A 15,381-nucleotide genomic window follows, 5' to 3' on the forward strand; every position below is an offset into this window, starting at 1 on the left:
ATGTGTTACTTGTGAGAATATGTGAAGAAATAGGCGCGGGGCTAAGATATAGTCCAAACGGGACTGTGACCCATGGACTGTGAACAAATATGTGTAGCCCTGTTCTGCAGGATAATATTACCGCCAAACATCCGCCCAACCCAGGGTGGAAACCAATGTGTTCAATTTAGTGAGGCTGAGTAATGGTGGGGCGTTGCCGGTCTAATGGTCCCATTGTATCGTTACAGTCGTCCCCTAGAAGGGTCAGACCCTCAGGCATATCCCCCCAGACTCCAGAAATCTTATCAATGAAGGCTGTCCCTAGAGGGAGAGGGGCGTAGATGCTGCCTATGGTAACCTGTTCCCCGTACAGCATGCCCATGACAATGAGGAATCGACCCCCGGGATCTGTCTTGTGTACTACGTGCTGAAACTGGACCCTGCGATGTATTCAGATGGCCATCCCCAGGGATCCCCTGGGGCACCCACATCATAAACATGATGGAAGCCGAAGCGGGCTAGACATGGGGCTTTGGTACCCAGGATGTGGGTTTCCTGCAATAGTAGAATATCAGCCCCATACCTTTTAGCCTGGTGTAAAACAGCACCTTGTTTCACTTTGTTTAGGAGGCCCCTGATGTTCCATGAGACCACTGTAAGGTCCCCCGAGAGGGGTTATGTCACCGAGCACCATTATCTCTCGTCTCGTAGATGATAGCAGCGAAGAGATCAAAGCCTGAAAGGTCTGTCTGCATATAACGTAAAAAACACCAACAACCTAGAACTACAATCCCCTAGAACCCCACCCCCACCGACACTGCCATAAACTAGGAGTATCTGTCGCGGTGTGAGGCACAACAGGCTCCCAACGGGGGAAACCCACGCCCTCACACCAAAAGCTCCGTACCCACCCAAGAAACATGAGAACAAGAGGGGCACAATAAGTCTGTGGCTCGGCAGTCCCATGATCGAGCATCCACGCCCACCCAGAGGAAGATTCAAACAAAGAGTCTTAATAAACAGCAATCAATGTAAACTTGCGGTTGGCTGCCAGCAGTGCAACAGAAAAGTTCAGGAACCCTGTCGTCTCATGGATTTGGTTCTCCGTGGCCTATGACTTCGTGAGCTGCGCGAAGAGTCTGAATCCAATAATGGCGGTGAACCTGACCGCAGTTGGGGGCACTCGTCTGTCCAAGCAAAGATGTCATCCGGAGTGTCGAAAAAAGAACGACTTGGAGTTGTAGATCACTCGCATTCTGGCTGGATATAACAGCATGTATTGTAAGTTCAAGTCTTGCAACCTGCGCTTCGCTGCGGTGAAGGACTGGCGTTGCTGCTGGGCCAGGCACGTATAATCCGGAAATACCATAATGGACCAAGACTCGTTTTGGATACTGTCCTTATGTGTCCTGGCATAGCGCAAGATTGCATCACGGTCGGCATATTTCAGTATTCTGGTGATTACCGGTCTGGGATTTGCTCCGGGGGAGGTTTTCGAATCAAGGCCCTTTAGGCACGTTCCACCATGAAGGACGTCGACAGAAGATCCCTTGGCATGAGGTCCGTGAGCCACCGAGTGATGAAGCTGGTCATGGATGCACCCTTGCAGCCCTCCGGCAGGCCCATAAAGCGTAAGTTGGTGCATCTCGCTCGGCCCTCCGCATCCTCCACCCTGGAGGCCAGCTCCTGCGACTCCACAGTGAGTTTGTTAACCTTTTTCTGGAGGGTGGAAACCGTATCTTCCACTGACGAGACCCTCGTCTCCGCCTCTGTGATGCGATCGAGAGCCATGCGGAGATCCTGACTCAGGACTCCAACCCTACTGCTCCGATCTTGGCGTCCAGCATATCCTTGGCACTCTTTAACACTGCTAGGAGGGCCGTGTTGTTGGGTGCCGAACTCGTTCCCTCGCCACCCGTAGAGCCCCCAGTGGGTGCAATGAACTGGTCCAGGGTGCCCTATTTAGGGCCGGCCGTATAGGGCTTGTCCGTTGTGGAGGAAGTCCAGATAGTGTCGGTCGCTCAAGGAGTATGAACTGGGAATGCGCACCCCTGGAGGTGTAGGCGCAGCGCAGGAGAAGGACCGTGAGATCGGGAAATATCTCGACCTAGACCACAGGTCAGATGCTTCAGGAGAGGGAGGGCCGCCAGCACGGCACGGCACGATCCACCACCGCTATCCACTGCACAGTCACACTCCAAGCAACCGGTGCTGGCCCACAAAGAATCACGCCACCCCCTCTGCGAGGGCTGCGATGGGTGCACCCGGCAATCCTGACACCTGGAAGGCCACTGGCCATGCGGGGTGGTGTGCCCCGGCATGAGAGCATCTCACTAGTGCACCACGCAGTAGAGAATATTAGTCCAGCAGAGTCCCCGCCAGGCCACCACCCCCCAGGTGCAGCGCACGGGGGATCTCAGGCAGGCCGAGGTCCCTATATCTGCTCAGGTGGTAGTAAGGCCGCAGACACCACAGTCCAGGCTTCGTCCCCGGGTCCCACGGGAGACTCAGCAGGCTGTGCCAGGGGATCCTGGTGCGGGAATCGATGGGAAGGCTCCTGTCCAGGCCCGCCTGGATTCGCAATGCCGCTTAGCAGGTGGGGGGGGGAGGGAGGAAGCACCACTGGCCGGTATGGGTGGAAGGGCTGCAGGCAGCAATGTGGAGGCCGTCGGAGAACTATGTAGTTCAACACTACCGCCGAGCGTTCACCTCTGGGAGTGCGGCCCAGCCCCGACACTCCCTGGTGTGTCTCTCTCCAAGGGCCGATCCCGTTGGAGCTCCAGCAAGGCCGCACACCGCACGCGGCCAGTTTCAGGATTCGGGGGCCGGACGTCAGCAAGGCCGCAGCGGCCGCAGCAGCCCATTGAAAGACGGGAACTCCGGGCCCCCAACAACTCAACAGTGTAGGGGAGCCCCAGCCACACCGTCCGGCGAGTGTCAGCGGCAGATGGCGGAGTTTCGGTGGGGGGAGGGGCAGGCCGCAACTGCTGCCAGGTCCAGGCTTTCTTCAGCTACCTGCGTGAATGGGCGCCGGGTGTCCAACCGCCCGCCTCCCCTCCACAGCCTTCACATCTGGGTTGGGTGTCTGCTGCAATAGCTCAGAGTGCGGCTGGGGTGCAAAGAGGGAGACCCGGCTCTCACCAGCACCATGCCGTCCGCTGCTTGGCCACCTCAGTCAGCAAGGAGATAAGGCACCCCGCACAGTTGGGGGCACCAGCGCGATCGATGCAGTACCTCCGGGCAGGATATGTGCAGGATATCGGTAGGATTATGGCATGGACGCGCGGAGCCCGGTTAGGCTGCGTCCGCCATGATGGCTCTCCAAGCTATGCCCCCTCTCTAATTTTTAGAACTCTGCCATTGTATGCTTAACTCACCCTTTAAATACATAGGTTTGGTGGGTAGTGCTGCACAGCGCATGAGTGGTGTCTCTGCACTTGGTATATTTTAGCCTGGGAAGGGTACAATGCATGGAAAATGCAGTACTGTGTAGTGTGTGCATTCTCTCTGCCTATAAGTAGTACAATACATGAAGAATGTAGTGCTGTGCAGTGCATGCAGGTTAAATGCACTTGATAGGTGTATGTGTGCCTGTAAGTGATACAATATATGAAGGATGCAGTGCATGCATGTTAAATGCATGTGCTGGATGTATGTGTGCCTTTGAGTGGTGCAGTACAGGAACGATACAGTGCTGTGCAGTGTGTGTATGCTGAATACATGTGCTGGTTGTGTGTGGGTGGGTGTGAATTGTACAATACATGGCAGACTCTGGGTTGCATTTTGGGAGATTTCTTGATCTCTGTCTGGCCCTTGAAATCCCAATCTATAAAGCAAAAGTGTACCCACAAACACATCCCAAAATCTCAGGACAGTTGTGTCAATAATGAGGTACAGCTCTTGAGTATGTCATGGACAGGTAAATGTCTAACAATTGTAAAGCTGAATCAGACAAATATGATGTTGCACGTGGTTTCAAATGACTAATGATATTACTGTAGGACTTGTGAGATGAAAAATGAGGTCAAATGTGATCTTGCTTTTATTTTCATTCAAGATGTTAATAAAATGTTTTTTTTTTTAAAAACAAGAATGGATATCAAATCCAGGCCCTGAATGTCTAGAAGTGTTAATATGTTTCTGTGTTTAAGTGTTGTTCCTGATGTTCATCTGCATTCATCGGAACATCTGTTATCCATCCATAGTATTCTCCCGTGTAATCCACGTCCTTGCTTATTGGTAGAGGGACCCTTCTGTTGCAATAGGTGTAGGTTTAACTCATACCCCTCACCGCCCCCCTCATCCTCGACCCCCATCAAGACTCCCTTCAAAATTCTCTATTTAAATGCTCGCTACTTAGTTAAGCACTATAACGAGATCTACGATCTCATTGAGAATGAATCCCCGGATGTCTTCTTTATCACTGAAACTTGGCTCAATGCGGACACAGTTATTCAACCTGGCCTCGCACTCCCTTTAGGATTCAACATTCGAACCATTAATAGAGAGACCAGAGGTGGGGGTCTGGCGGTAATTTTTAAATCTCCCCTTCACTGCACTTTCGTTAGTGAGGACATTGCAGGCTGCGAGTGTGCTCGCTTTTCCATCTCACTCAATGCTAACTTCTCTCTCTCGGGCCTTTTGGTCTATCGCCCCCCTGGTCCCTCAGCAGAATTCAAAGTTGCAATCATGGAAGCTGTCCATGTATTGGCTACAAGAACAGCCAACTTTAACCTTATCGGCGACCTAAATATTCACTTTGACCATCCATCAGACTCAGACGTCAGCTCCCTGATTTCTGATCTTGAAGCCTGTCAATTAAGACAACTGGTACTGGGACCCACTCACGTGGCTGGACACCTACTGGATCCTGTCTTCTCCAATATTCCCTTCCTCCAGGTCATACCCCCCAGCCCGGTCTGCTGGTCAGACCATTACCTCATAACCATTCTCCTCCCACAGGTGGGGGCCACGCCCAGACCCTCGTCCAGGGCCACTCTCAAACACAGTTGGCACAAACTTAAACTGGATGATTTGCTGGCCCTTTTGACTTCCTGCCCTCCTACCCTTGATAACACCGACCCAGAACAAGCCTATAACGCTATCTGTGAGTGGATATATGCGGCACTAGACTCTCTCATTCCGGCTAAATGATCTAAGGGCCGTGATTCCGGCTCTAATCCCTGGTACACGGATTCCCTTGCCGCTATGCGGACTGTTTGCAAACAATGCGAACGAGCCTGGAGGAAGAGTTACAGTCCCTCAGCGAAAAAACAGTATCAGGATGCTATTAAAAATTACCACAAAGCCATACAGTTAGCTCGAACCACCTTCATCACCAATCAGATAGCATCCAGCAATAACCCTACGAAATGCATTTTTAAGATCCTTAGCGACCTGAAAAAGAGGAAAGATCCGCCTACATCTATCATCACCTCCGGAAAGCAATGTGATGATCTCGCTACCTACTTCGTTCAAAAAGTTGAAACCATATACAAAGCTTTTTCCAACTGTCCCAGGGTCTCAGAGTGCCCTTCAATACCTATGACTTATGCCACGCTGGAGGTCATTCCTTCCATCTCACAGGAGGGGTTCCTTGCTCTTAGCACCAAAGTTAAATCGGGATCTCCTCTTGAACCCATGAGACCGGCTCAATTCAGAGAGTGCCTATCCGTTCTTCTTACACCCCTACTTTTGACCAATAATTCCTCATTTAGCAAGGGATCGGTTCCCTTATCTTGGAAACAAGCCAAGGTGCTTCCACTGTTAAAGAAGCCACTTTTGGACCCCACTAAGCCCGAAAACTTCCGCCCGATCTCCCTCTTGCCCTGGGTTGCCAAAGTGGCGGAGGCACACATCAATAAAGTTCTCTCTGACTTTTTAAATAATAATATGATCTTAGACCGGTCTCAGAATGGATTCCGTGCTGGCCACAGCACCGAAACAGCTCTTCTAGCGGTGAGTGAACATCTGCGTTCCATCCTAGATGAAGGTCAAACAGCGGCACTCGTATTGCTCGATCTGAGTGCCACGTTTGACACAGTATCCCACCAGATCCTTCTGCGTCGGTTAGAAGAAGTCGGAGTAAAAGATCTTGCCCTTGAATGGTTCCGCTCCTTCCTGTCAGACAGATCTTTTCAGGTCTATGCTCCCCCTTTTGCTTCCACCATTAAACCCATTGAGCAGGGGGTTCCACAGGGCTCGGCCTTAAGTCCGGCCCTGTTCAACCTTTATGTTCAGCCCTTGGCAGCAGTCGCTCGCAACCATGGCCTTTCCATGGTCTCCTACGTGGACGACACCCAGCTGATGGTGGCTCTTTCGGATGACTATGCTAACGCCGCCACCCAGTTCCGGACGGGCCTCGAGGCGGTTGCGGGCTGGCTGATGGAGAATTGTCTCCAGCTCAACGCCAGTAAATCCGAGGTCCTTCTGGTGGGTAAGGACAAGGGGCTCTGGAACACTCAATGGTGGCCTCCCTCCTTGGGCCCCGCCCCTAAGCTGGTGGTAAAGAACCTCGGGCTTCTGCTCGATTCGACCCTGGGCTTTCGAGAGCACACCAAGAAAACCGCTGGCACTTGCTTCGGTCTGCTACGCGGCTTATGGCCCATTCTCCGGTTCTTCGATTCGTCTACACGCCAACTTATAGTCCAGGCTACTATCCTCTCCAGACTTGATTATGTGAACTCCTTGCTGCTGGGCGCCAATAAGGCGGAACTGAACCGTTTGCAGTGCGTCCAGAACACAGCGGCACGTGCCACACTTGGACTTTCAAGAACGTGCTCTGGAGCCGGAGCCGTCCGTCGCCTCCACTGGCTCCCGATCTCTAAAAGGGTTGAGTTCAAGACTCTATGCCTCACCTTTAAAATTCTGAAGCTCTCTACACCTGAGATCCTGTCAGGCCTGATCACCCCTTACATCCCTAGCCGCATGTTGCGCTCTTCCCAACTGATCCTGGCTTCTGTCCCCAGAGTCAAGCGATCTAGAGCTGGTGGTAAGTCCTTCCATCTCCTTGCCGCCAAGCTGTGGAATTCCCTCCCTTTAAAGATCCGCAGCTTAGAGTGTCTAACATCCTTCCGTAAGGCTATCAAAACCTTTCTTTTTCCCATAGCCTAACCTTCCCTCGCTTGGAAACTGCTATTAGCGCCGGGACACCCCTTCGTTGGGGCAGCTGCGCGCTTTATAAATGGTTTTAACATAACATAACATAACAGAAGATATTAGGGTTAAAGCTGACACTACCCCAAGTAATGTGTTTTTTTATAAAAGCATACACCTATGATTACGGCCAATGGTTAGCTGACTAGGAATATACAATAGACACCCGAAAATATGATTAAAGTCTTTATCACGACATGCCTGGCAAACATCATTAGAAAAATCTTTGTCAGGTGTATTTCACCCACTGGTTCAATAATTTACTTAATGACAAGCTTCATTCTTCATTTTGTTTTTTAAATTAGAATATCGACCCTTAGGGTTGGCCCAATTTGCAGCAGCACAATTCCTACAATAACCACCCTCAAAGCAAGATGTTTCACCAGGAGTGATTAATTTTACAAAATTGTTAATCATGTTAGTGAGCCAGATTTTAAAAGCTCACCTCAGGTGGTTGTACACTGCTGCTCTTGTCAAGAGAAAACCTCTCGCTGCTGCCCCCGCGGCCCCTCCATCCTGCCGTTACCCTGCTCCACGCCTCCCAGGCGCCCTTTCCTCCCCCTTCCCGATATAATGGCAGCCATCCGCAGCAGGCGTGCTGCTGGCGTGCCAAAGGCATGCCAAAGGCAAACTCGTCTGCCCTGCCCGCGTCCCGACTGCGACCAGCGCCAGGGGCCCTGGATCTCCGACCTCCCAACGCTGCTCTCCTCGCACTCAACACCGGAAGGAACAACAACTGCCAGATGGCCACTCCAAACACCACCCATGGTCAGTTCTGCTGCCGTCGCTGCCTCCAGACCTTCACCCCCCTCCGCAACCCCACGGTCACCACCCCCTCGTCGGACACCAACACCACCGAAGCCCTGGAGTGCATCCTCCTCACCGTGTGCTCCCAGCACAAATAAACTATGGAGATCTGGGACCTCCTCGGCACCCTCTCGCCTGACATCGCCTTCTTCACAGAAACCTGGACTAACGCCTCCTCCGCCCCCGACATTGCCAACACCATCCCTGACGGATACCAGTTTCAAAGGAAGGACCGCCCCAACCATCCAAGAGGAGGACTCGCCATCACACACAAGAGCTCCCTCCAACTCTCCACCTCCACCACGAGCGACCCCTCCGCCACCATAGAACACCTTCACTTCCAGATCCAGACCAGCCCTAGAACTGCACTGCACGGCACCCTTGCATACAGACCCCCAGGATCATGCGCTTTATTCACCACAACCATTGCCGATCTCATCGCACCCCACGCCATCGCCTCCATGGACTACATGATCATCGGAGACCTGAACTTCCACCTCGACAACCCCAGCGACCCCAATTCCACCGCCCTTCTAGACAACCTCGCCAACATCGGACTGAAACAGCTCATCAACGCCCATACCCCCAAGGCAGGACACACCCTTGACCCTATCTTCGCAGGTGGGAACAACATCTGCTTCAGCCACACCACACAACCACCATGGACAAGCCACCACTGCGTACACTTCAACGTCAACAAACCCACGCCACCCACACTTACACCCCGCCCTCCACGAAGAAACTGGAGCAAAGTCACCGAGGAACAACTCCTCTCCGCCCTCAACCGCGATGCTTCTAGCGCCTCTAGCGATGCCAACCTCGCAGCCAAAAAACTCCACAAATGAATGGGCAACTGTGCAGACGAGCTTTCACTCCTAAGCAACCCTGACAAACAGTGCCCCAGGAAGGCCGACTGGTTCATCACCGACCTCCAAGAATCCAGGCGCACCTTTAGGCGCCTCAAAAAGAACTGGAGAAACAGTAAAACCTCAGAAGATCGCACTGCCTACAAGAGCGTCATGAGGGACTACCACCAGCGCATCAGATCTAACCCTGGGCGTAGTTCGCGGAGTTTTGCCACGCAGAACTCCACGAAGTTATATAAAAACTCAGCGAAGTTCCGCGAGTAGTAGAGTGTAGTGCGAACTGCAGTTTGTGCTGGTATTCCTGCAGCTCGGGTAGAAATTCAACCCGAGCAGCAGCTCGCGATCGCAAACTTACCGTTCGCAATTGCAAACCTACAGTTCGCGATCGCGAGCGGGGAAAAACCCTGCTGCACATTGCGAAGTGGAGTTTTCTGCACTCCCCGAGCTCCGTGGGTGAGTAGCGTGCTTAATAATTCCCTGATTGATTGATTGATTGTATTGGATTAAGAGCCTGTCTAATGGAGTTTAGGTTATGTGGTAGGGTAGGGGTATAGGTTTAAGAGTGTATAGTTAAGGGTTTTCGGGTTTAGCTAACGGATGATTGGTAAGGGTAAAGAATTTAGGGTATAGGGTTGGGGTGATGGGGGTAAATGTTTAACCACTAGGTGTCTCGGGGGTGTTGATGATTGTTATATTTATACTTTTTTTTGGGCTATCTGTTAAATAATTGAGGCGTTGCTTTTGACAGTAGCACTGTTCTTAATGTATTTCAATGGAAAACACTACCATTTTGAAATAATGCAATTTGAAGTGTTAAAACAAGCTAATGCTATTTCTCAGTAAATAAGAGAATTAATTAACACAATATAACCTTTCGGACATATTCCACTAGTCAAAAGAAATTAGGATGGGGGCATATCCTCAAAGGGCTAACAACTTCATGGCCAGTATAAGATTATTACATGTATATAATGCACATTTAAAGGTGAACTTGGCTTATAACAGTTGCCACTGTATCTCATCGTTTAGGCCATATCTGTCTAAATACATTTTATAAACCCATCTTTGCTCTTCTCTGTGCACTATATGTTGGTTTAACAGCACATGTCAATGTAAGTAATAAATAGAAACTAAACTAAGAGCTAAAGACCTAAATATCCCTACTTGGATTCACCTTCTCCAGCATGGTCTATGAGGATTTCCTCACTTCAATGGTTCCATTCCAATAAATGTGTCATTAGTTTGGATGTGATACAAGTACTCCCGAATTACATTTATTTTACAGGATCGAATCTTAATCAGTCTTGTCATTCCTACAATATCAAACCCACAACGATGATGAGCATTTACAAAACAAAAGCGTTCTGCAGCTGGTTAAATCCCTGTTTTCCAATACAGTATTATTTACCACAGCAATAGCTTTGGTTGCTGCAAGAGAATAAGCAAATCTTTGTGCTTTGCTTTTAACCTTTATTGTTTGTTAGCAATATTACCTGTATATTCTTGTTTATTATAAGAAAAGTATATATTTTGATGACGTTTTCAAGTATGTCCTAAATGCATCTGATGTTCATTAATTTTGCACAATGTATGGTTGTTTCTGTAATTCTGTTATTTAATGTTTGTATGGTTTTACTCTACACCTATTGAAGATAGTCCCTTATTTGTATTTGATCATTCTTACAGCCGGAATGCCACCTTCATCTTCACCTGCGATGGGCAGACAATCCTTACGTTTCTGGAACAGTTCATACTAAGGATACAGCGCCAGGTCTTATCATGGGGGCAGGTACCATCAATTAAAAGTTTTATTAATAGAAACAGGAGTGTCAATACATAGTTCACAGAATTAAATTCATGTCATACAAAAGAAATCGCTGCAATGAATGTATATGAATCGGACTTAAGAAAAAAGTAGAAAGAGTAAAAACAGTACGAGTGAATCATGTAAAGTATGGGAATATCAATATTTCAGGAATGCTTTAGGGGGTTCAAGGAGGTTTTAAAACTTCTTGTTGAGTTGGTTGCAACTGGAAAGATCGACTGGCACATACGTCAAGATGTATTGTAACAGGTGACCATAAATCCTATCGTTTCATTGCCATGTGTATAGGGTATACAAAGGAAGTGTCCAATCTGTGATTATGGCAAACAGCATACAACCATGCTTTGTAAGAGATTTTAGAAAAGTCTTTCCAATTTGCTGTGATTTGCTGGAATGCGACCGCTAATAACAAACCAATAATTTTAACATTAATCGTAACAATCTCACAGCAAGATGAGAGACTTCCTAAGAAAACATGGGTATAGGAGAAAGCAATTTTAGTTCCAAAAATCAAGTAAATTTGGGACCATACTTGTTTCCAGAAATTATATACATTAGGACAAGAGAACAACATAAGAAATAAATCAGCATGTGGGGAAGAGCATGTCCAACAAGTATCTAATACGGTCGTAAATCTTTTGCTTATCTTTTATTGAAGTTCTTGTATCATAATTACAATATGACAATAACATGAATTGGCAACCACAAAATTAAGATACAGAAATAAAAAAAAGTTGTTGTAAGAATGCAAAAATCCAACATTACTCAAAATAAAAACTCCAAATTTTGTTAAACTTCCTCGTCCCACCAATTCGCTGTGCATATCGCAATTCACTCTTTCTAACGTTCCTCATTTTTTGAAGCTAGGCATTAAACAAAGGAACTTGAATTGACTTCCAGTTTTGAAGCACCAGAGACCTTGCCACTGCCATTGCAATAAATAATAGTTTAACCATCTGTTCTATTAAACCGAGATCAGAATCATATCCATACAATATTAATTTAACGTTATACGTAATCTGGATCCCACAGTACTTTTGCAAATATTCGAAAATCTAATTCCAAAAAGGCACAATTTTAAAACAGTAAGCTATAATGTGAGACCAGTTAGCAGGAGTATATTGCTGACATCTAAAACAGGTGGCACTAGTATTAGCGTACATTTTAGCAATGGCGGCAGGAGTGCGATACAGGAGCCATTTACTGAAAAATAGCATTCTTCTCCAATTGGATCCTCGAAGAACACTAAAATTCAGCTTATTTATAGTTTTCCAAGTGTTAATAGTGAGTACATGATTCTCCTGTTCTTGCCATTTTTTAATGGCTTTCTGGCTCAGATCTACCTCAATATGTTGGGCTAAGCAACGTTTCCATGCCCCTGGCTTCCTCATCCGAGGAGTCAAAAACAAATCGTCCCATAACTGACTAGAGGAACCAATAAGTCTTGGCTCCACTTGTTCCAGCATTTTAAAGATCGAAACATAAGAACCTAATAACATAAAATTCCTCGAAATTAATAGCTGCATCTCTCCCGCTAACAGCCATGTCCCCTCCCTTAAAAAATCTGAAAGAGTATGAAACCCAACACGTTCCCATTGCAGTAGAATGTCCACTCCAATTTTCATTCCCATAAAATTGAGAGCATTCCCCAAGGGAGTTCTGATATTAAACTGCGGGAGAGAATATCTTTTAAGAAAAACGTCACGACGCTTAAAAAACCAAAGCATCGTCTTGTATCGACTAAGTTTCGGTGATTTAGGAATATGCAAAGGAAATGGGGTCTGAGCCTCATGACAAATTCGGTCAAAAAAGAAATTAATAAAAACATTTGGACTCTGCATTCGAAATTTAAACCGCTCTAAATATTGGGCAAAATATGCGCTATAATAGTGTCTGACATTAGGTACAGATAAACCTCCCAATTCAGTTTCCACATAAAGAGTCCCCATTGCTATCCTGTGACTTTTTTTTGCCCATATAAACCCTGAAAATAACGATTCCACTTTTGAAAAAAAAAAACACTGGGCAAAAAGCAAGGAATGGCAGAAAATAGGAAATTGAAATGCGGGAGAATAGACATTTTTATAAGTGCCACACGCCCCAAGATGGAGAATGGCAACGAATCCCATCTGATAAACAAGGATTGAACCTTACGTAAAAGAGGATCGAAATTCAGCATAGCTAATTCGGAAACCAGAGTGGAGAACATAACCCCCAAATACCTCTTTGGTCTTAAATTAATGCAGCCAAGTAAATCAACATGTAAATCCACCTCACCCCCACCACAAACTAATATTACCGTTTTTTTTTAATTAATTCGATAACCTCCCAAAGCTTCAAATTCTTCAAAAAGCTGGAGAGCAGCAGTTTGAGATTGAATATCCGTCCTAATCAACAACATGATATCATCGGCATACAATTTAATTTTTGCCATAGAAGGAATCGAATATTCACTGATTCACGAATTGCTGTAGCTAGCGGTTCAATAATAAAAGCAAAAAGAATAGGGGACAAGGGGCAACCCTGCCTGGTGCCCCGTTGAACCGATACTGTACCCACCATAACTGAATTAATAATTATGTTGGCTTTGGCACCCGTGTACAAATTCTGGATTAAACTAATAATTTGCGGTGGAATTCCAAAGTGCTTTAAAATAACAAATAAAGTTGTCCATACCACCAAATCAAAAGCTTTTTCCGCATCTAATAATAAAATTAAAGCAGAGATTTTTTTTTGTCTGAAAATAATCTAAAGCCTCAGTGAGAAAATGTGTGTTGGTAGCTAATTGCCGGCCTGCCACAAAACCATTCTGATCCAGGTGAATAAGATCGTTTGCAATGTAATTAAAACGTATTGATAATAATTTAGTAAGGATCTTATAATCAGTGTTCAGTAATGTGATGGGCCTATATGAGTTAGGGTCTTTAGGATCTTTACCTTTTTTCAGGAAACTGACAACTGTCCCCTCCCCAAAAGAGTCTGGAACTTGCCCGCCCACTAGCATATAATTAACTAATTGTAATAGTAAATCAGAAAAGGCGCTAAAGAAAACCTTAAAAAATTCAGCTGGGAGGCCATCCGGGCCACAAGCCTTGCCAATTGGTAAGTTCTTAACCACTGATTCTAGTTCTGACTTAGAAAATAAGCGCATCATTGCTCCACTATCCATCTGAGATAGAGAGGGCATATCATATCTAGCTAAAAAATTGGAGAGCCTAACATGGTCTATCTCCTGATGTTGACTATATATCTGTTTATAATGGGACAACATTATAGTGCCAATAACATCAGACTGTGATGTTTCTATCTGAGTGGCAGGACACTTTAAAGTACGAATCAGATTTGCGGCGGCTTGCTCCTTTGCCTGCCACGCGAGGAGTTTACCAGAGAAATTACTCTCCTCATAAATCCTCTGAGATTGTGTCAGAAATTGCTGTTCACTCTGTGTAAAAAAAAGCGTACTGAGTTCACGTTTGGCCTCATTTAATTTGTTTTGCGCAACACTAGAAAAGTTGGATTGTAGAAACAGAGTAAGCGTACAAATTTTTTGATAGAGTAAAGTCCTAGCTTGTTTAATAGCACGCCATTCTTCTGCATCTTTACCGATGATGATGCCACGAATAAAGGCTTTTAATGAGTCCCAAATAATGTGCAGCGGAGCCGTATCCAAATTACGAGCAATGAACTCGGCAATCTCCAATTTTAAAAAAGAGACCCAGTTGCTATCTTGTAGATATACTTTATTAAATATCCATCTCTTAGGGGGCCTAATTTCTTCTCCTACTTTGAATTCAATTACCAGCATTGCGTGGTCTGAGAAGCCATAATGCAAAAATTTTGGTTAAAACATTTTAATAACCTAGAGGCCAAGAAAAAATCTATACGAGAGGAGGATCTATGCCTTCCCGACCAACAAGTAAATTCTTTTTTTTGTGGAAATTTTAATCGCAATGGGTCACAAAGATCCAGTAAGGCTAAATTCTTCATAATAGACCTTCTTGACTTTGGTTTAGATTGTTTCTTTGAGGCAGTGGAGTCTAGTTTTATATCCATAAGAATATTAAAATCCCCGCCTATAACTATATCCCCCCGAACCATCAACAATGATTGAAATAATTCCTCATAGTTGGGGGCACGATCTTCCACTGGGGCATAAAAACCAACAAAAGTAATTGGCCTATTCCTATCTTTTATTACACACGTGGCCCAACACCACCGCCCTGCCCCCCCCATCTTCAAACTGGATAATTTCTGCATCTAAGTTCCGATTTAAGAAAAGCACGACCCCCCTTTGAGATTCTTGAGCACAAGAAAACCCACGATATGAAGACCAAGTTTTAAACATAGGAAAATAATTAATTTTATCCACGGGAATATGAGTTTCTTGCAACATCACAACTGCTGGGTGCTCTGTTTTAATCCATAGCTCAATGGCTCGCATTTTTTTTCTATTATTCAGCCCATTAACATTAAAAGAAATCACTCTGACCCCCCCAATAGACATATATTTAAATCATTGAAAATAACTTCTTGCCAACATGTTTTTCCATCGCAAACAACATGAACTTCAATTTTCCATTTTTTCCCCCACCCAGCCCATTCCTCCACCCAGGTGCTCCCCCCCTGCACCTAGCCCCGTGGCCCTGCACTTCACCGTCACCTCCCTCCCACGCTGGCCACCTGGCACTAACCCCTCTCATGAAGGCGCCTTGGTGTTGCGCCCCTGTCCCCATGACCCCCTAGTTCCTC

General features: G+C 46.5%; 1 protein-coding gene across 5 annotated transcripts in view; it reads left to right on the plus strand.

Moving 5' to 3' along the window:
- SORCS2 (sortilin related VPS10 domain containing receptor 2) overlaps positions 1-15,381 on the plus strand; it is a 2,262,720-nt gene that overhangs the window by 1,857,261 nt on the left and 390,078 nt on the right. For all 5 annotated transcript variants that reach the window (XM_085642460.1, XM_085642463.1, XM_085642464.1 and 2 more), the window contains exon 11: positions 10,494-10,596. In XM_085642460.1, coding sequence (XP_085498586.1) covers positions 10,494-10,596 — 103 coding nt within the window. The remainder of the gene's footprint in view (positions 1-10,493; positions 10,597-15,381) is intronic.

The sequence above is a fragment of the Triturus cristatus genome, chromosome 2_2, assembly GCF_964204655.1.
Source record: "Triturus cristatus chromosome 2_2, aTriCri1.1, whole genome shotgun sequence".
Classification (NCBI taxonomy): domain Eukaryota; kingdom Metazoa; phylum Chordata; class Amphibia; order Caudata; family Salamandridae; genus Triturus; species Triturus cristatus.